Source organism: Diabrotica virgifera, chromosome 1 (genome assembly GCF_917563875.1).
Source record: "Diabrotica virgifera virgifera chromosome 1, PGI_DIABVI_V3a".
NCBI lineage: Eukaryota > Metazoa > Arthropoda > Insecta > Coleoptera > Chrysomelidae > Diabrotica > Diabrotica virgifera.
The window spans coordinates 213,557,566-213,580,097 of record NC_065443.1 but is presented as its reverse complement, the minus strand read 5'-3'; the positions used below and the strand labels follow the sequence as shown (position 1 = coordinate 213,580,097).

Here is a 22,532-nt window from a genome sequence, read left to right as displayed (position 1 = left end):
GAACGCTAATAAAAAATGATCATTATCAAATATTTAATTACTCTCACAACTGTCAATGTCAACTTTGATTGGGTTGCTGAAAACATAATTATTGATTACAATTATGAAATTAGTTAATCAATTATGTTAATAATTGTTATGTTAATTAATTAACTAATCTCATATTTATAATCAATTATGTTTTCAGCATCCCAACCAAAGTTGACATTGACAGTTGTGACAGTAATTAAATATTTGATAGTGATCATTGTTGATTAGCGTTCGAACAACCGGCCCTGAAGTTATTTAAAAAAACCAATTATAATAAGCCATCTTCAAAGAGCTCTAGCTCCCTTAGGAAGCATTTTAGGACTATGTGAATTGGGTTTTAGAATTTAGAATTATCTGAGAAATCTCCTATCTTCATTTGCCAGGAAAGTTTCTGAACATCCTGTATATCATAATTAATAAAATACTTAAAGAAGTCAAACCGTATGTTCACAGAGCTTTATTATGTTTCTCTTGCCTTCGTTTTTAACGCATTGGATCTCAATGGAGAGCACGCTACATATGCAATAAACGATTGTGCACAAAAAATTGTATAGCAAACAAAAAACATACTACGATTTGTTTTAGCTGCCAAGGAAATCACTTTACGACACACCTACGGCATGCCCTGAATTCTCTAGGCAGAAACAAATTAATAAAACTAATAATTGTCATTGTATTTAAATTTCTTGGATTCCTGTAAACAAATTCCGAAGGTTTCACATGTCAATATCGCTGACAGAAATCCTTGCCAGGCAACTCAAATCAAGTTGATTAATTCTCTCAATTAATTATATAAACTAAGGGCCGGTTGTTCGAACGCTAATCAACAATGATCATTATCAAATATTTAATTACTGTCACCAACTGTCAATATCAACTTTGATTGGGTTGCTGAAATCATAATTATTGATTACAATTATGAAATTACTTAATCAATTATGTTAATAATTGTTATGTTAATTGATTAACTAATCTCATAATTATAATCAATTATGTTTTCAGCAACCCAATAAAAGTTGACATTGACAGTTGGTGACAGTAATTAAATATTTGATAGTGATCATTGTTGATTAGCGTTCGAACAACCGGCCCTTAAAGTCGAACGATTAGGAATGCAAGTAATATATAGGGTTGTTCTGAAGCTATTTTCTTGTGGCATTTTTACAATTTTAACTATTTAGAATGGGAAATAAGCCACAATATTATTAAAAAATGATTTTTTATTAACGTTTCGACGCCCAAATCGGGTGCCGTTGTCAAAATACAAAATACTATTAATATAAACAAAAATGTTGTTGCTTAGTAAAAAAATTCTTCTAATAATTTATTTAATTTGACTCATTTATATCGGCAATTCAGATACACATGATACATTTTAAAGTAGAAGACTTTAAAATGATCTTGCCAATATTTATGAGTTGCGTTCCTGGGACGACTTTACTGAAAGATAGTTCATTCGATTACATGAAATCAACCCCAACTCAAGAATATCCGTCACAAAAAAATCATAGCATGTGATCTGTCTTTAAAAAGACAACCACATGCAACGGTGACATTAAAATTCTCGCGTTAGAGATCTCATAGTAAATCACGAGGGAAAACCAGGAAAAACCTCGTGATACTATCCCGACCTCGTAAGTATTTGGTCTTACATTTAATTTATTTGGTATTAATTTTGAGAGTAAATTAAATGTAAGACCAAATACTTACGAGGTCGGGATAGTATCACGAGGTTTTTCCTGGTTTTCCCTCGTGATTTACTATGAGATCTCTAACGCGAGAATTTTAATGTCACCGTTGCATGTGGTTGTCTTTTTAAAGACAGATCACATGCTATGATTTTTTTGTGACGGATATTCTTGAGTTGGGGTTGATTTCATGTAATCGAATGAACTATCTTTCAGTAAAGTCGTCCCAGGAACGCAACTCATAAATATTGGCAATATCATTTTAAAGTCTTCTACTTTAAAATGTATCATGTGTATCTGAATTGCCGATATAAATGAGTCAAATTAAATAAATTATTAGAAGAATTTTTTTACTAAGCAACAACATTTTTGTTTATATTAATAGTATTTTGTATTTTGACAACGGCACCCGATTTGGGCGTCGAAACGTTAATAAAAAATCATTTTTTAATAATATTGTGGCTTATTTCCCATTCTAAATAGTTAAAATAATATATAGGGATTTTCATCGATTGTCGTTTGTTTCGAGCTTCTGTCACATGTTGTATAATCTGTGTATAATATTAATATACACGGATTATACGACATATGACAGAAGCTCGAAACAAATGACTGTGAATGAAAAGTCCTATTTAATGTCATCATAACCCACTGATGCAAACTTGACGGCAAACAAATTCAACAAATTTTTCCTCATATAATATATTCGTTTTTCGCTACCGTGAAGTTTGGCAGGAAAGAGCTGTTGCCAAATACATAAAAAAACATATACTATGTTTACCAAAGCAGCTATCGGCTACACTGTTTCTCTTTGTTTTTAAGGGTGTGAAACAAAGAAAACTATCTGTAATATACGTGTCAAAGTTATGTCCTCCTCTAGAAGGTAAAGTAAGATTTTTATTTGTTTATTTTTTTTCTTCTTGTTATATTGCCTTTGGAAGCTGTATCCATTTAGCCAGCAAAATTTCTTAAAATTAACGCCTAACTAAACCTACCATACAACACGACTATTATAAATCTAATTGACCAATCAAGGATATGGAACGGAAAGTGATGTTGATTAAAAAATAAACTGTCGTTAAAATATAAACTAAATAAATAAAATAAAATTTGAAAACAATAAGTTGACATTATATGTATTTATGACAGACTTCCAATAGTATGACAGACGCCATCATTCTCTTTGCCCTATCGCTATGCGGGGTCGGCTTCACTAATTGCATTTCTCCACACAATTCTATCTTGGGTCATGTCAATGTTAATCCTCTTTACCAATATGTCCTGCCTTATCGTCTCCCCCCAGGTCTTCTTTAGTCTTCCTCTCCTACTCCTTCCAGGAATCTGCACTTCAGCTATTCTTCGTATTGGCTAATTAACGTCTCGACGTTGAACATGACCAAACCATCTAAACCTATGCTCTCTCATTTTGGTATCAATTGGTACCACACCTAGACTTCCCCTAATATACTCAATTCTAATTTTATCCTTCTTTGTCACTCCACTCGTCCATCTAAGCATTCTCATTTCCGCCACATGCATTCGTTGTTCCTCTTTCTTTTTCACTGCCCAACATTCAGTTCCGTACATCATAGCTGGTCTTATGGCTGTTTTATATAATTTTCCCTTCAGCTTCATTGGAATTTTTCTGTCACACAACAGACCACTCGCTTCTTTCCACTTCATCCATCCAGCCCTAATTCTACTGCATGCATCTCTATCTATTTCTCCATTACTCTGTAATACCGATCCTAGGTACTTAAAACTATTACTTTTCACAATCATTTCACCATCCAAAGATACCATTTTATTTGTAGTAACTCAATCTTTAAATGAACATTCCAAATACTCTGTTTTTGTCCTACTAAGTTTTAAACCTTTTTCCTCCAGAGCTTGTCTCCACTGTTCCAGTTTTTGTTCTAAGTCTCTTTCACTATTTCCTATTAACACTACATCATCAGCATAAATTAGGCACCATGGAATACTACCCTGTAGTTTCGCAGTTATCTGGTCCAAAACTAATGAGAGTAAATAAGGACTGAACACCGAGCCTTGGTGAAATCCTACTTTCACCTGAAATTTATCAGTCTCTCCCACACCTGTCCTAACACTAGTCGTTACTCCCTCATAAATATCTCTCACAATCTTTACATATTCGCCAGGGACTCCTTTCTTATTGAGTGCCCATCACAGAATCTCTCGAGGAACTCTATCCTATGCTTTCTCAAGATCAATGAATACCATATGAGCGTTGGTCTCTTTATTTCTGTATTTTTTCATCTGTTGCCTTACAATGAAAATTGCATCTGTTGTTGATCTGCCCTGCATAAAGCCAAATTGATTATCGGATATTTCGGTTTCTTCACGTATCCGTCTATCGATTACTCTCTCCCATATTTTCATGGTGTAGCTAGGTAGTTTTATAGCCCTGTAGTTTGTACATTGTTGTATGTCTCACTTGTTTTTGTGGACAGGTACTAATATACTGCTTCTCCATTCGTCTGGCATTTGTCCAACTTCCATAATTCTATTAAATAGACCTGCTAGCCAACTTATTTCTGTCTCTCCCAATGCTCTCCATATTTCCCCAGGAATGTCATCTGGTTCGACTGCTTTTCCTTTCTTTATTTTTTGAAGCGCTTGAGCCACTTCCTTGTTTGTTATTCTGGTAACCATTGCTGTTACTGTCTCTGTTAACTCCATAAGCTGTCTGTCAAATTCTTCAATTAATAAACTGTCAAAATACTTTCTCCATCTCTTTTTGACATCCTTTTCGTGAATTAGTATTTTATTATTTTCATGTCGGATACATCTAATCTGATTAAAATCCCTTGCTTTCTATGCTCTCTGTTTGGCTATTTTATATATCTTTGCTTCGTCTTCTCTGGTATGAAGTTAATAGTATAGGTTTGAATACGCTTCTACTTTAGCTTTTGCTACTGCTTCTTTCGCTTACTTTTTGGCGACCATATAGTTTTGAAGATCTATGTCCGATCTGGTTTCTTGCCACTTTTTATAATTTTTACTTCTCTTTTATTTTTCCCTGTACGTCATTTGACCATCACCAAGTCTCTTTATCCTCAAACTTCTTTCCTAAGGTTTTCCCAAGTATTTCAATAGCCGTCTCTCTAAAGGCGGAGATACATATGCGCTCTGCTCGGTGTGCGAGCCGCTCGCGCGCAGCGTATTCGTCAGATTAGTACGTGTTTTCAAGTGACGCACAAACGGCACGCACACGGCGCACCACGATCTAAATGCTGTCGGTTTTTCAACAAACGCTTTGATGGTTCGCAATACGTATTTGGACGGGTTTGCGAGTGGTTTGTTGGTTTTGGCGCGCATGAGTTGAATATTTGTTAGTAATGGCACAGTATAAAGAGGTTCCACAGTAAAACCACTCGTCGGTCGGTGCTTTGATCTTTGGAAGTAAACCGGCAAAGTACGAAATTGGTAATTCACCAGTGGTGGATGCTGGCGGAGGCCGCACGCTCCTTTGGTTAACCTTACAGAGCCGTACTAAATATTTCTGGGCCTACTACTATTATTTATTAAAATAAAAAATGCGCCTTCCCATATTTAACTGTCCAGATGTTCTTACTAAATGTTAATATTACAAAACTAAAGGGTTTAATAAATGAAAAACAATATTACAATTCAATGTTTATATTTCAACGGTATTTAAAATATCAACGGTATTGCGCAAGTTTTAAATCTCAATGGTTTTAATATATTGTACACGTCCTATAAACGTCAAATAAAAAGGAGGTTAATCTCGAAGCTCTCACGGCATTACTATACTCTGTTTTTAAACCAGGAGGAGTAATTTAAATTTACCGCGTCGTAACGCTTGTTTGTAATTCGTCCAAAGGCAGGCAAGTTTACTCCACTGTTATGAAATTTTCACAATATTGACATTTATGAAATTTTATCACTATTGGCATTTCATAGGTTAATTTGGTTTTATATCGGCGATTTTTTGTGTTTTCTGCATTATTCGTTTAGTTTCAGTTGTAGTCTGCAAAAAATTAATTAAATTTTGCAATAGTCCTACTTTTCATCAAATCAATCGCGTAATGTGCAAGAGTATATCAATTAAAATTCAAACTACTAAAAAGTCCATTTATTCTATATATTATGTAAAAGTTTTACATGGTTTTACAGTAAAACCAAATCTTAAAATCACAGTAAATGAACGGAAAAAGTTTTTTAATAGTCTCGAGAAGCCTTTTATAATTTATGGTGATTTTTAGCCACAATTTAACTTGAAAAAATAATTTTATTAACGTTTCGACTTCCAATTCAGACGCCGTTGTCAAAATAAAAAAATAAATTAATATTTTGTATTTTGACAACGATGTCCGAATTGGAAGTCAAAACGTTAATAAAATTATTTTTTGAAGTTAGATTGTGGCCCAGTAAAGGACTTAGGAGTCAGATCAACAAAGCATCTGTATTGTCAGGATGTCTGCTGGAAATAGTCTAGTCAAATCCATTTTTAAACCACAAGTAAATTCAGTGACCAAAGGAGAATGGGTTGATGCGTTTTTAAGAAAATTATGTCTAGTGTTATCCACTACACAATATTATCCACTTTCAGTGTCGTTTAGTTTGTATGAATTAGAAATAAGTCTTAAGAATAAGAAAAATACTTCGCCAGGAATAGGAATATACCTTATATTATGTTGGCAAATTTATATCAAAATAGAAAAAAAACACTATTAAATTTTTTTATTCAAATATGGATATCGGAAGATATTTCAGATAGTTGGAGAGAGTACCGGGTGATTCCTATTCTCCCCCTAAAAAAATCAGAAACTTGAAAAATATATAGTAAAATAGCTCTTGAATTAAGTAAAGAGCTGCAGAAAAATTTATTATATAATATTATAAAAGAAGTAATTATCAAAAAAATACATTGTAAAACTAAATTATGAATTACTTAACTAACTAAATTATCAAAAAAATATAAAAAGGATTATTTATTAGAAATTAATGTTAGTATTACTTTACGGATAAAATTGTATAGGAAATATGACTAATAAGTAAAAAAAAAATTAAAATTTGCGAATGGATTTAGTGTCCGCAGTCATATACACCCAAACAAACAACAAGTTTTAAAGCTAATTATGTTTCCAAATTATCAATTTCCTAATGTTGTTCTGAAGCTATTTTCTTGTGACATTTTTACAATTTTAACTATTTATAATGGGAAATAAGCCACAATATTATTAAAAAATGATTTTTATTAACGTTTCGACGCCCAAATCGGGTGCCGTTGTCAAAATACAAAATACTACAGTAGTATTTTGTATTTTGACAACGGCACCCGATTTGGGCGTCGAAACGTTAATAAAAATCATTTTTTAATAATATTGTGGCTTATTTCCCATTATAAATAGTTAAAATTGTAAAAATGCCACAAGAAAATAGCTTCAGAACAACATTAGGAAATTAATAATTTGGAAACATAATTAGCTTTAAAACTTGTTGTTTGTTTGGGTTTATATGACTGCGGACACTAAATCCATTCGCAAACCCAGACATCCAAAGTAAAACTTTTCCTTCAACACCAAATTGTTCTATATGGTCCACATATTGTTCAGTAAAAAGTTACACCATTTTGAGAGTCCGGTTTTGGGGGGAGATGGGGGAGAAGTCGGTAAATTAGTAGTTTTTTTACGTTTTTCGTCAATATTTCTAAAACTATGCTTTAGCGTAAGGAATGTTCTATAGAAAAATGTTCTACATAAAAATTTAAAACAAAAAAGGTTCTATACATAATTGTTATAAAATCAACGGTTCCAGTTAGCCTTTTGTTATTTTGAAATCAAAAATATTCAACAAATGCAAATCCAACAAAGTTGTATTCCAACAATAGAAATAGCAAAGAGAATAGCAGCAAATGGATTATAATTTCTTAGAAAGTTTCATACCGTCTTTTATTTCGACAATATATGGTATTTCCACAGTATATAGATGGAATTTCCCTCAATATACTGTGGTATTTCCACGTCAAAATTCCGCTTAAATATTTTTGTACAGAGCAGATAGATTGCAAGGGGCAGCTTGGTATTTCCAGATCAAAAATTACCTTTAATTTCGAGGGGATTAAAAATGAGTTGAATGAAGGAATAATGTGGTCACACAATCAATTCCGATTTTGATGTTGATAATATTGAATTTTATAAGTTGTGGTTTATTACACCAAAAACTAATAAAATATATAACATTACACAAGAAATAGTTTCAAAATAAGTTTGATATGTTTTTAATAACAAATAGTAAAGTTGTTTACATAGTAAACAAGCTATAATTTATTGCAATACTACAATACAACAAATTTATACGTCAACAATATAATTAGCAGAACATTCTTAGGTTTACACGGAAATTTCAGCTTTCAAACATATAAACTCACCTTGATCAACATTTGAATGTTGGTTTGGACTGTCTTCTATTGAAGGAAATAAACGTGGTACTGCGTTTTTACATAACCTGTTCCGAGTTTTATTTGAAAACATAGTATTTTCAAAATGCACACTGCATAATCTGTTCAAATTTAAGTTTGTTTTCTTTAACAAATCTTCTCTCTGGCACAACATTGCCCAATTTCGTGCTCTGAAAATAAAATAAATTTACTTACTATTTAGACAACACTAAATTTTCCGGCTATTATTAACTTTCATGAATATATAATACTGGGTGTCCACTTATATTTTCCCCCATTTTAACTGCCTATAACTTCTAAACGGCTCAAGATAGAAATATGCGGTTTTCGCTGAAATATTTTATTTTAGTAAAAGTTTTGTCTGAATGGATTTAATTTTTTATATCGCTTTCAAATACGAAAAGAAAAATGGCGGATTTTTTAAAAAAACGTAGTTGACTTTTTTTAATGGAACACCCAGTATATTTTTTTGTAAATTAAAAGAAAGGTCATTCACCTATCCAGCGATATAAAGTTTTTCAAAATCGATTGTCAAATCACTGAGTAATTAATTTTTAAAATGAGAGGTGCAACTCTCTAACTAAGCAAATTGATATTATGTTATGTGATTTCCACATTGCATCTCTCATTTTAAAAATTAATTGCTCAGTAATTTGACAACCGATTCTGAAAATTTTTATATCGTTAGATAGGAAAATGATCGTTTTTTCAAGTTTTTAGGTAAATGGCCATTTTTCATATCGCTTTTAAATAAAAAATGGCGGATTTTTGAAAAAAAAAAAAATTTTGTTGACTTTTTTTATTAAAACACCCAGTATATTTTTTTTAACTTGAAAAAATGGTCATTTACCTATCCAACGATATAATATTTTTTAAAATCGGTTGTCAAATAACTGAGCAATTAATTTTTAAAATGAGAGATGCAATGTGGAAACACATCACATAATATCAATTTGCTTAGCTATGTTATTTAGGTATGTGATATCCACGTTGCACCTCTCATTTTAAAAATTAATTACTCAGTGATTTGAGAACCGATTTTAGAAAAATTTATATCGCTGGCTAGGTGAATGATCGTTCTTTCAATTTACATAAAAATATACTGGGTGTTCTATTAAAAAAAGTCAACAAAGTTTTTTTCAAAAATCCGCCATTTTTATTTTCGTAATTGAAAGCGATATAAAAAACTCAATCGATTCATACAAAACTTTTACTAAAATAAAACATTTCAGCGGAAACCTCATGTTTCTATCCTGAGCCGTTTAGAAGTTATACGTAGTTAAAATGGGGGAAAATATAAGTGGACACCCGGTATAATATGCAGATGAATGTAGAAAAAAAACAATATTTATGCCTAAGTGAAGATTCAACTGATATGATATTGGACAATATAATCAGAAAATAACTAGTTGTGGTAAATATAAGTATTTGGGAATTAATTTCAGCAAAGAAGATGCGGACGATGCAGAAATTAAGAGCACAGTCAATAAAGAAAGAACGATAATTAGAGATATAATTAAATCATTGAACGGAGTTTTGTGGAGTACCAAGATAGAGAAACAAAGAAAAATGAGAATATACAACACCATGATTAAGAGCACATTGGTATAGGGATCCGAAACATGGAGAGTAAAGGAACACCAAAAAAGTAAAATAGAAGCTACCGAGATGGACGCCCTAAGAAGAGCAAGTAGAACATCGAGATTGGACCGGGTTAGAAATGAGTAAGTAAAGCAAAGAATGAATTTACAGGAAACGGTCATAGATGCATTGAGAAGAAACAATTAACGTGGTACGGACATGTTCAGAGAATGGTGGAGGAGAGACTGCTAAAGAAAATTATGAAATGGATACCTACAGAAAACAGGAAAAGAAGAAGGCCAAGAGCGACGTGGATATACAAGGAGTAAGATAATCAATGAGTGTACGACGATTAGAAGATGAAAATTGCAATGATAGAAGATATTGACAACAAGGCATCGGACAGCGTCGGAGGACGTTTTGAACCCAAATTTATATATATATAAACATATAATATATATCAAAAAATCTTTAAAAAATATTTCCTCTTTGTAAACATAATTATTGTATCTTAAGTATTTAAAAAACTGCAGGTAACATTTTACTATTTCCAATAATAATGATGCTATTCTGTTAAGGTGGTTAAATAAGCAAATTAAAAATTATATACGTACCTATCAGCTTCCTTGGGAAATCGGAAAACACTGTAGTTTCAATTTTTTGAATTGTTCGTGCACATTTTTGCTGAACACCGACTAATACCAGTTCGAATTTTACTCATGTTCAACTTCACAATATTAACAATTATTCACAAAACTAACTCAATTTAAGCAAAATACGGCACTGTTAACCCGTACGTTCCTACTCGACTAGCAATGGAAGAATGGTTCTCGCGCGGCCAGGAAATATGCGCAGCCGCCCTGCGCGTTGAAAGATTTTACTTCCAATTTTTCGGAGAGTGGTTCTACTGTGGAACCTCTATATACTGTGGTAATGGAATGGTCGGAACTGTCGGAAGGAAATTGATGTTTACCGTGGAAAATCATTATTGTGGGATCCTCAATAACGAACCATTTAATTTAAAGAAACAACTTAAATCCGATCTGAACGGAAATAGAAGCTGAAATAAAAAAAATGTACATGCGGACCTTTTTAAAAAATGTTAGTTCATTGTTGTACTAAAAATAACATGTATTAAAAATAAGATTTACTATTTTATTTGGGCATAAGCCACAATTCGAGTTTGAAATCAAGTTTACTTGACCTTTCGACTTTCACTTCGGAAATAGTTATCAATATCAAAAAAACATTCATAAGCAGATATATATTATGTGTCACCGGAAAGCGAAATAGGTAACGCACGACTTGGAGAACCTATAGTTTTCTAACTTCGTGTCTGGTGAAGCAACGCAGTTGAAACAAGCGGATATATTATAATTGTGTCACCGGAAAGCGAAAAAGGTAAGGCACAACTTGGAAGACCCAATAGTTTTCTAACTTCGCTTCTGGTGAAGCAACAGAGTTGGAACAAGCAGATATATTATAATTGGGTCACCGGAAAGCCAAAAAGGTAACGCACAACTTGGAAGACCCAATAGTTTTCTAACTTCGCTTCTGGTGAAGCAACGGAGTTGGAACAAGCAGATATATTATAATTGGGTCACCGGAAAACGAAAGAGGTAACGCACAACTTGGAAGACCGAATAGTTTTCTAACTTCGCTTCTGGTGAAGCAACGGAGTTGTAACAAGCAGATATATTATAATTGGGTCACCGGAAAGCCAAAAAGGTAACGCACAACTTGGAAGACCCAGTAGTTTTCTAACTTCGCTTCTGGTGAAGCAACGGAGTTGGAACATGCAGATATATTATAATTGGGTCACCGGAAAACGAAAAATGTAATGCACAACTTGGAAGAGCCTATAGTTTCCTAACTTCGCTTCTGGTGAAGCAACGGAGTTGGAACAAGCAGATATATTATAATTGGGTCACCGGAAAACGAAAAAGGTAAAGCACAACTTGGAAGAGCCTATAGTTTCCAAACTTCGCTTCTGGTGAAGCAACGGAGTTGGAACAAGCAGATATATTATAATTGGGTCACCGGAAAGCCAAAAAGGTAACGCACAACTTGGAAGAGCCTATAGTTTTCTAACTTTGCTTCTGGTGAAGCAACGGAGTTGAAATAAGCAGATATATTATAATTGAGTCACCGGAAAGCCAAAAAGGTAACGCACAACTTGGAAGAGCCAATAGTTCTCTAACTTCGCTTCTGGTGAAGCAACGGAGTTGAAACAAGCAGATACATTACAATTGTGTCACTGGAAAACGAAAAAGGTAACGCACAATGTGGAAGAACCTATAGTTCTCTAATTTTGTTTCTGGTTGTAGGAACAAGCAGATATATTATGGTAGGGGAGCAAAGTATGCTAAATGTGCAGTCACTCGAGCGCTTTGGGGACCTATTGGGCTGTGATTATTAGGTCCTAAAACCAAAAAAAGTTAAGTAAAATTTTCCATTTTAGTTGGGACTTCCCATTTTTTAATTTAATTTTCCATTTCCTACAATCTTTTTTCCGATTACAGCGCCATCTATCCATAATTAGAAAAATTGTTTCGAATAAAAGTTGTTTATTTTTATACAAACGATCCAAATCTGCAATAAGAAATGGGGGCTTCCACTTAAGATTTTAAAGTAAGCCCCCCACCTCACCTCTGTGGGGGCTCGTGTTTGGAACCATTCGATAGATTTTTTAAAAATATTGATAAAGTGTATTTTACAGTTTTTCGATATGATGTTTATTTTGCGAAAGATCGCGGGATTTGTATTTAAAATTTTAAATTTACCCCCCCCCCTCTCCGTGGGGGTCATGTTTGGTATTTTTCGATAGATTTTTGAAAAACATTGAACACGTAGTTTTTAGTTTTTCAATCTGCCGTTCATTTCGCAAAATATTCGCTTTTTTTTGTGAAACTTTTTGACTCACCATTTCCGTACACCCCGCTCAAATCGTCATATTTTTGAAATATAGACTCTTTTGCATGTACTTAACTTACCTAATCTTAATCTGACAATTTCGAGTATTTTTAAGGATAGATTTTTTTTCGGGCCCCCCTGAACGAACCCCCCTGTGTTAAGAGCCAATAGATGGTGGAGGTACATCTGCAGGGTACAACGTTTCTCCCCATATGATAATCTGACGCGCTCGAGTAACTGCAAAAATCCCCGCTTGGGCTCCCCTACCATTATATTTGTGTCGCCGGGAAGCGAAAAGGTAGTTCCCGAAATGTTCGCAAACTGTGGCTTATTCCACATAAAATAGTAAATTGCATAAGATGACACAAGAAAATATTTTCAGAATATGTAATAACAAAATAAGATGTAGTAGAAGTACAGGACAGAGACATGATTATCTACAATTACTAAACGTTCGTATGTTTCCTCTGGGTCGTCAAAATGAAAAATTTTAACGAACAATAACCGCGCCTCAAACGCGCGGCGCTCACACGGCGCGGAGTTCGCGGCGCGGATATGTATTTCCGCCTTAATAATATTGGCCATTTTTCTCCAAATTGTGTTAGGGCTTTCTTTCATGTTCCAATATATTTTTCTACTATTCTTTCCCTGAATAGACCTTCTTCTCATCTTTTAGCATCCACCACTTGATTTTTTGTGGTCCTCTCCAATATTTTTGTTTAGTTTCGCTTTTTACTTCGATGTCCAGAACAAGCAGCTTATGTTGTTGGCTTACAGTCTGACTATTACCTTGCAGTCCTTGCATTCACGTATGTCTTCTTTCCTTAGCGATGAGCAAAACAAGAACAAGTGCAAGACCAGGCTAGTCTTGGTCTTGGTCTTGTTCTTGCAAGCTTGGTCTTGGTCTTGGTCTTGCACCTAAAAGACAGTCTTGGTCTTGGTCTTGGTCTTGGTCTTGCACTAGCCGGTCTTGTTCTTGGTCTTGGTCTTGCTGCAAGAGTCTTGCTGGTCTTGCTTTTTTGGTAGTAATAATTTGAACCAAACAATTTCGAATAAAATACACGAAAATCAAATATTTTTTTAATTTATTAAATTTAATTAACTTTTTTTTATAAAATACCTAAAACATACTTTTTAGTAAATACATACATATTTTGAAAAGGGCAACAACGCATTGTGCGAAATAAAAGTGTCAAACATTTTCACAAGAGTTTATTCCGATTTTTGAGGTAATAGTGCGAAATAAAATATTAACTATATGCCAGTGGCGACGCTTGACTTTTTCTAAAGTGTTACCAAAACCAGATATTAAATATATACCAGATATATTATATATTATCTATATATTGTATTTTAATATATATTAATTTATTATATATAATGTATTTTATAAATATTTTTATATATACAGTGTTCCCATACATCAAAGTTTGTTCGACTAGACACCGTGAATTTTCAGCTTGCTATTAATCAACTTTTTTTGGTACGCGCGATCCAGGTCTAGTATAAAAATAGATGAAATAAAATTAAAAAATTTAAAATTTAAGAAATTATATAAAGTTTCTACAAACTAAAAACATATTTGTTGTTTTTAGGTAAAATATGTATTATAACACCTTTATACTTTATTAAAAAATCCAAATTGTATAATTAGTATCACAGATTAACCCAACACAGATGCGAAAGCTATGCTATGATGCCGGTACAAAAGTTGGTAACCTTGAAACTAAGGAGCACAGTTGTTGTGCCGGTGTTTGCACCAATACGATTGATAACTTACAAAATAGTTCATTTGGTCTATAATACTTACTTTTACACCTGATTTGATGTTTACTATATTTACACTAAAAATTAAGACAAACAAAACTTAACAAAACATTGGTCATTTAATAAACTTATGTGTTAAACGAAAAAGGAAATAAAAATACAATAGGTAATTTGAAAATTCTAGGTACATATGTCCTTAACAAAACAAGAGAAAGTTAACTAACTGTTAGAAAAATGACAATCGTTAAAGATTTATATATAAATGGTCAATTATTAAATTTCTGTGTATATTGAAAAATAATAAAAAGTTGCTTGGAATTGAACACGATATAAATATAATAGGGTAATTTGGGAATTCTAGGTAGGTACAAAACAAGAGAAAGTAAACTAGCTACCAAACAAAATAAAACAAAGTTTTTCCTTAATAAAACAAGAGAAAATAAACTAGGTATTAGAAAAGTGACAGTCGTTTAGTGACAGTCATTTGTGAATTCCAGGTATGACCTTCCAGAAAAAAAAACCAGATAAAGTGTTGTTAATATAATAATTTTCAAATTCCAGGTTAATTATATAATCAAATTTACTTATATAAACAACGTTTAGTTGGTAAATAAAGATTTTTTTTCAAAAAGTGATAAGTTTTGGGTCCAAAAAAGTATAATGAGCGAATTGTTTGTATTCCTGAGAATATCTTCTGGCCTTTGGGACTTTTTTCTGCAACAGTGCCTGAGTTTTTACAATTTCGGCCAATGATTTATTAAGAAATTTGTCACATAATTTTTTATACTGCTCTCTCTTGTTTTGTACCGTTTTGTTTTTTACATATTTTTCTATTCAAAAGTTTTCATTTTAAAAACCTGATTTTATATTTCAGTTTAGATTCACGTGGCAAGTTATACATAAAAGATGCTAGTGTTTGTAATAATACTGAAGGTGATAACTGGGAAACAGCTTTTGTAATTCTTTTAGTAATGTGTCCATCTTTTTTTATTGGGGCTGATAGAAACTTGTTTAGAGGATATTAACTGTAAATTTTCTGCCGCAGGCGTTATTCTATTATCTGAAAAATCATATCTTTTTATTATTGAAATTATTGATATTTACCTAATTTTTTACCTGACAATATTTGAACTTTTTTCGGCGGCTCCTCAGACGTATTCGCGCAGATATCTTTAGATTCGGTAAAAATTGACGGCAAAGCATTGTCATACAAGAGTTTTCGTCGTGAAGATGTGCATAAAAATTTATTTTCAAGATACTTTTCGCAAATTCTGTATCTAGTTAAATCCTCCTCTTCTAACAAATCTTGTCTTTTAGTAGCTTTTAACCATAGCTCACTCCTATAACATAAGATGTTTTTTAATAAAAATTTAATGTCTTGTTAATATCTCTTTTATGTTTTAAGATTATTTTGACTATCTTCAATAACAGGGCGTTATTCATTCTTACTAGTAACTAAAATTTACTGTTTTCAAGACAGGATTTTTTCAGACTTATCAAAATATTTCTTGAAAAAATACTATTGGAACTATTTCTAACACACATAGCTTGAGTAACCATTTTATGTGTGTTTCGAGATTAATATAATTAATATGATATAAGTAATATGCCGCTTAATCAGTATTTAGAAAGTAAATCAATTTATTAATGACACTACATACCTTATTTTATCCTTTGGCAATCTAAAAAATGATATTCCTTGACCCGCCTTAGATGAACACCCTTCACAAATACACGTATATCCAACCATTTTTAAAAATATAACAAAACTATTTACACACTTGATAAATAGAAAAAAATCCCAATAATCAGCCCGTCAATTTAACACTACAACAAGCGCATGTACTGTCGAGGTTATTCAGGAACTGACAATAAGGTTAAGCCTACATACTAAGCGAGATACTAAGCGACTACCCTTTTGGTAACTCAAAGTAGGAGGAGTTTACCAAAACTCGGTACCAGAGTTATCGCCAGGGTTTCGCATCTGTGTTGGGTTAATCTGTGTTATTACTTATAAATTACAGATTAGTAATAAATTAATGACAAAAATTTCTTCAGGATCCTGTAGAGGTGACTTTATTCTTTGATTTAGTCACTTGATATAATTCTTTAACTAATTGATCAAATGAAATTTTACAAATTAGACATAAAAGAAGAACAATTAAGAGATCTAATAAAAAGAAATAAAATAGATGGGCATTAGTACGGTGTGGGGGGAAAATGAGATTTACATGAATTTTGTTTAAAAATGATTTAAAAATGTGTAACATTTAATGTGTAAAAAATGATGTTTTATTAAAAAAAACCTCAAAAATTTAATTATGATACGACGTCTCAAAAAATGTAATTTTTGAAAACTTTGTAGTTTTACAGAATTACTATCACTTTAAGAGGGTATTGCTCAAGTTTGAACAGAAATATTACTATTTTATAGGTGTTTTTTAAAGCCCAAGATTAAATGCACTGTATTATTTTACTTTAGACATAAAATAAACAACTTCTTTGTGAGAAAATTTAGAAAGTTAAAAAATGTAATGCAAAATCCAAAAAATATCAGTTAAAAAAATGTTTGTACAAAGTTATCAAAACTTTTTTCTGCACAACTTACCTAAAATACATTTAATAACAATCTTAAACAATAATAAATGTTCAAAAAATAGCTTTTATACAGTATGTCTGTGTAACTTGGAACCTATTGATAACTTTTTTATTATGAGTTTTACGAAAAAAAGTTATTCTTTATAAAATGCTTTTCATCGTATAGAATCTAAGATTCAACAATCAGATATCAAATTTTATTAATTTTATACGAGGTATGTCAAAAAATATATAAATTTCGCTCAAGAGTAAAGTACCTTTATATTTCACAATATCGAAATTGTTATTAAAAAAGTTGTTTGAAATTAAAAACTATGTTTTAATATCCAATTACATTCTTCTAATTGCAATATTGTGAACTAAACATTTACTTAACTGCTAAGCGAAATTCATAATATGTTTTTACATACCTCGTATAAAATTGTAAAAGTTTGATATCTCATTGCATCTTAAATTTTAGACCAGATAGAGAACTTTATGAAGAATAACCTGTTTTCGTAAAGTTGACAATAAAATAGTTATTATAATTTCAATAACATGATGTTGGGTATCCGTAATTTGAAAATAATTTGCATTTTTTTTTCAAGTAAAGGGATGTTATTGCTTATTAAAACATAATAATTTTTGATATTCTGAAATGTAAAGGTACTTTACTCTATAACGAAGTTCATATTTTTAATATATTTCGTATAAAATTAATAAAGTTTGATATCTGATGGTTGAGTTTTAGATTTTAGACTATACAAAGCATTTTATGAATATTAGCTTTTTTTCGTAAATTTGACAATAAAAGAGTTTAGCATATGGTTCCTAGTTACGCAGACATACTGTATAAGGGCTCCAAATCTTTGAATCAAATTGTAATACCATATTCGGATTCAGCATACAGAATCGATATTTTTAAAATGATTTATACAAAACAAGTGTTATTGTTTAACCTTCGGATGACCAAGCGGGGAAATTGTGACCCCAGCGTATGTTTTTCTTTAATAAATTCAAAAGTATTTTCAACTTTTAACTCATTATTTTTTTATTTGACTTTAATATCATTCTAGATATCCTCCTATTTTGAAATAAAAAAAATTCCCTATATTTTACGAATAAAAAATATATTCTGAAGTGGATGTTTATAAAATACCGTCTATTATGTGTAATTCCAAGTAGTTTTACGCTAATGACGTCGACTTTGCAAAGTAACAAGACACTTACTCAACATACACACTACACTACACATGACACTAATATTCATGTTGTGACTGGCTGAATGACATAAAGTCCATGCCATAAAAAAAACTTCATTTTTTTGTTAATTGTCATTTTTGACATTTTTGACCGGGGTCATTTTCCCTCCTTGGTCATCCGTGTAACAAAAAAAGGTTGGTCATCGGAAGGTTAAACAATTTATAAACAATTAGCGGCTAAATCTGTGAGTAGAAGTTTTTACCTCAACGTGTATATAAACTAACAAAAAAAGCTTTAGAAAAATATGTACCTATAAGCTTGTTTGAATTTTTCCGAAACAATGAATGTTTTCGTTCTCTATTGACTTCTCTAGATTTCAACTGGTTAGGATTAAAACTAAGCGTCATGCTTTTAAAGAGAGGAGAGGTCAAACGTACAGAGAAATGTTGCAAAAAGCTAAAAAAAAAACAGAGACAAATTTACAAACGGCGAATAGTAAAGTATCAGATGACAATGTAGAAATAGTAAATTTATCAATTAAGAATTATAAAATATCATCTCTGAAAATTTACTAATTTATGAGACAATCTGTATATACAGGGTGTTTCATTAATAATTGTCCATATAGTAACTGGAGAAACCTTAGTACAAAATATGAAGATTTAACCTAAAACACTTAAATAAAATGTGGTTCCTTACTGAGTTACAGGGTGTTTTATCTAAAAATTTAAAAACAATTTTTGCCCAGAATTTTTAAACTATTCGATGTATCTTTTTCATACTTGGCAGAAGTGCGACTACTATACATCCTACTAAATTATGATAAACAAACGTTTCTAGCTACTACCAGAGGCATACGGCAGGGATAGTAAATGGTTGACCCTTCTCAAATTCTACGCCACTGGAGGAAGTACTATTTTAGTGCCATTTTTAGATTCACCAATACTTTCTACATCAATAATATACTCCTCAATGGTAACGATAAAGTCATTAGTTTTCGAGATATTTGACGTTAAATGGGAAACGACACAGTTACTTTGATTAATTTATGGTATGATTCATATGATTAAAATTTAAAAATTATTTGTACCCAGTACTTTAAAACTATTTGGCGTATCCTTATCCTACTTGGCAGAAAATTTAGGTACTGCATCCTACTAATTTAAGATAAATAGACGTTTCTAGCTACTACCAGAGGCGTACGGCAGGGGATAGTAGCAGGTTTACCCTTCCCAAATTCTACGCCACTGACGAAATTGCTATTTTAGTGTAATTTTTTTATTTTTCAATACTTTTTATGTAAATAATATACTCTTCATTCGTAACGATAAAATGATTAGTTTTCGAGATATTTGAAATTAAAAATGAAGCGACACAATACATTCATCAAAATAACCGTGTCGTTTCATTTTTAACTTCAAAGATCTCGAAAACTAATGACTTTATCGTTACGAATGAAGAGTATATTATTTTCGTAGAAAGTATTGGAGAATCCAAAAATTGAACTAAAATAGCAATTCCGCCAGTGGTGTAGAATTTGGAAAGGGTCAACCATACACTTTCCCCCGTTGTACGCCTCTGGTAATAGACAGAAACATATGTTTAACATAATTTAGTAGTTTGTACAGTACCTATACTTCCTACCAAGTGTGAAAAGGATACGTCGAATAGTTTTAAAATTCTGAGTAAAAATAATTTTTAAATTTTTAGATAAAACACCCTGTAGCTCAGTAAGGAACCACATTTTATTTAAGTGTTTTAGGTTAAATCTTCGTATTTTGTGCTAAGGTTTCTCCAGTTACTATATGGACAATTATTAATGAAACACCCTGTATATAATATATTTATATTAATTGAAATATTTATATACCAGTATTTGAAAAAATTATATTAATAACAAGTGTTATAGAGAGACATACAAGGTATCATTAATTATATTTAAATTTGCTACCGGCAAGACGCAATAAATAATATTTAAAAAAAAAGTATGTAATGCAATTTACAAACAAGTATTTTAATCAAAGTCATTAATGTTAAAAAACGAAATATCACAATGGATATAAAGACTAATAAGGTAAATCGGAATTTTAAAATTACACATATTTGCGTTAATAAAATCGGCAGAATATTAGAAATGTGCCATTCCTATTAGGGGAGTGCAATTAAAACGAAAATATGCATTGTTTCGGAAAAATTCAAACAAGCTTATATTTTTCTAAAACTTTTTTTGTTAGTTTATATACTTGTTAAAGTAAAAAGTTCTACTCGCAGATTTGGCCGCTAAATGTTTATTAATTGTTTAAACAATAACAATTGTTTTGTATAAATAATTTTAAAAATATCGGTAAATTCATCATTTTACTTTGATAAAATGTGTTTCTATTTTGTTTTTGATTATGCTGAATCCGAATATGGCATTGCAATTTGAAAATTCTTATACAGAAGCTCTTATACAGTATGTATGCGTAGCTAGGAACCACATGGAAAACTTTTTTATTATCAATTTTACGAAAAAAATTTATTCTTCATAAAATGCTCAGGATAGTCAAAAATCTAAAACTTAACCATCAGATATCAAATTTTATTAATTTTATACGAGTTATGTCAAAAATATGAATTTCATTAAAGAGGAAAGTACCTTTATATTCCAGAATATCAAAAAATCATCATTCTACATCATTCTAATCGAAAAATTTTTTTTCAGTTTTTTCTCAAATTACGGATACTCATCATCATTTTATTATAATTATGATAACTATTTTATTATCACTTTTACGGAAAAAACTTACACTTATGTAATTAAACACTAAAACAATTTTTTTAATTCCAAACAACTTTTCTTAATAACAATTTTCGATATTGTGAAATGTAAAGGGTACTTTACTCTTGAGTGAAATTCATATTTTTGACATACCTCGTATAAAATTAATTAAATTTGATATTTGATGATTGCATCTTATATTATATACGATGCATAGTATTTTATAAATAATAACTTTTTTTCGTAAAACTGATAATGAAAAAGTTATCAATAGGTTCCAAGTTACGCAGACATACTGTATAAGAGCCAAAACAATTTTTTTTGCTGAACATTTATTATTGTTGAAGCTTATTATTAAATGTATTATTATTAAATGTATTTTAGGTAAGTTTTACAGAAAAAAGTGTTGATCACTTTGTATAAACATTTTTTTAGCTGGTAATTTTCGGTTTTTGTATTGCATTTTTGTTATCCTTCTTAATTTTTTCCAAAAGAAATAGATCATTTCACTTCTAAAGTAAAATAATTTAGTGCATTTTAAAGGTTACATCCTAAGCTTTAAAAAAGCACTTACAAAACTGTAATAGATTTGTTCAAACTTGAGTAATAGCGTCTTAAATTGGTGGTAATTCTATAAAACTACGAAGATTTCAAAAACTATATTTTTTGAGACGTCATATCATTTGAATTAAATTTTTGAGATTTTTTTTGAATAAAACATCATTTAGCAAGATGCTTGAAAGGTTAGTTTTGGGCCAAAACTAGGCCCTGGGTCAAATTCGAAAGGGTTCTCTTATTTTCGTCATAACTTGCTTAATTTAGATGCTATTAACTTTCTGGAGCTCGTTTGGTAGGTATTCAGAAGTGCTTTGACAAGTGTTTAAAATGTATATTTTATAAATTGCATCGTTGTCCCGTTATTTAAGCTTGAATACTTAGATTTGAGTACTCGTCGAAAAAAATATACATTCAATTACCCATAATTCACTTTGAATTGACATTAGTTTAGTTCTTTAAGTAAGGAGTGTATTCAGTTTTTTATTGTCTTCAATTTTAGTAATAATAACTTTTTTGTAGAAGCTTATATTTTTTGAGTTATACGTGAAAAAGAGCTTTGAAACATGCATTTTATTTAGGAAAAAATAAAATTTTTGATCTTTAATAACTCAAAAAGTATTGATTTATCGTAATAACTTTCTATAACAAATTTTGCTTAAAATTTGTCCCTCTATCGACATATGGTATTATTTTTATTAAAATAATGTTCACCACCGAATAGGGGTGGCATCCACCCCCAGGGTAAAAGCGCAAGTTGGCGTCATATCACCCTTGTTCTTTGTGGTATCCTCTAACTACTCCATGAAAATCGATGAGGGTTCAACGAAATCGTGGGTGGCACTAATTATTAAATTCAAATTTCAAGTATTAAATTGAGTATAGTAGACGTAGACAGTTTATCCCCTTGCTTTAGTAGTACTTATACTTCAAATTTCGTTTTTAATTAAACCTTCTTCAAGTATTTTCTTTTCTTGTTGTGTTTTTGACTCTATTTTTTATTAAAATTATA

General features: G+C 31.2%; 1 protein-coding gene across 1 annotated transcript in view; it reads right to left on the bottom strand.

Moving 5' to 3' along the window:
- The window catches only part of LOC114325764 (uncharacterized), a 29,443-nt gene extending 18,793 nt beyond the window's left edge, over positions 1 to 10,650 (bottom strand). The window contains exons 1-2 of the mRNA XM_050647010.1: positions 10,359 to 10,650; positions 8,134 to 8,333 (exon numbers count right to left, since the gene is read on the bottom strand). Coding sequence (XP_050502967.1) covers positions 8,134 to 8,145 — 12 coding nt within the window. The 5' untranslated portion in view covers positions 8,146 to 8,333; positions 10,359 to 10,650. The remainder of the gene's footprint in view (positions 1 to 8,133; positions 8,334 to 10,358) is intronic.
- Positions 10,651 to 22,532: the final 11,882 nt, after the last annotated feature.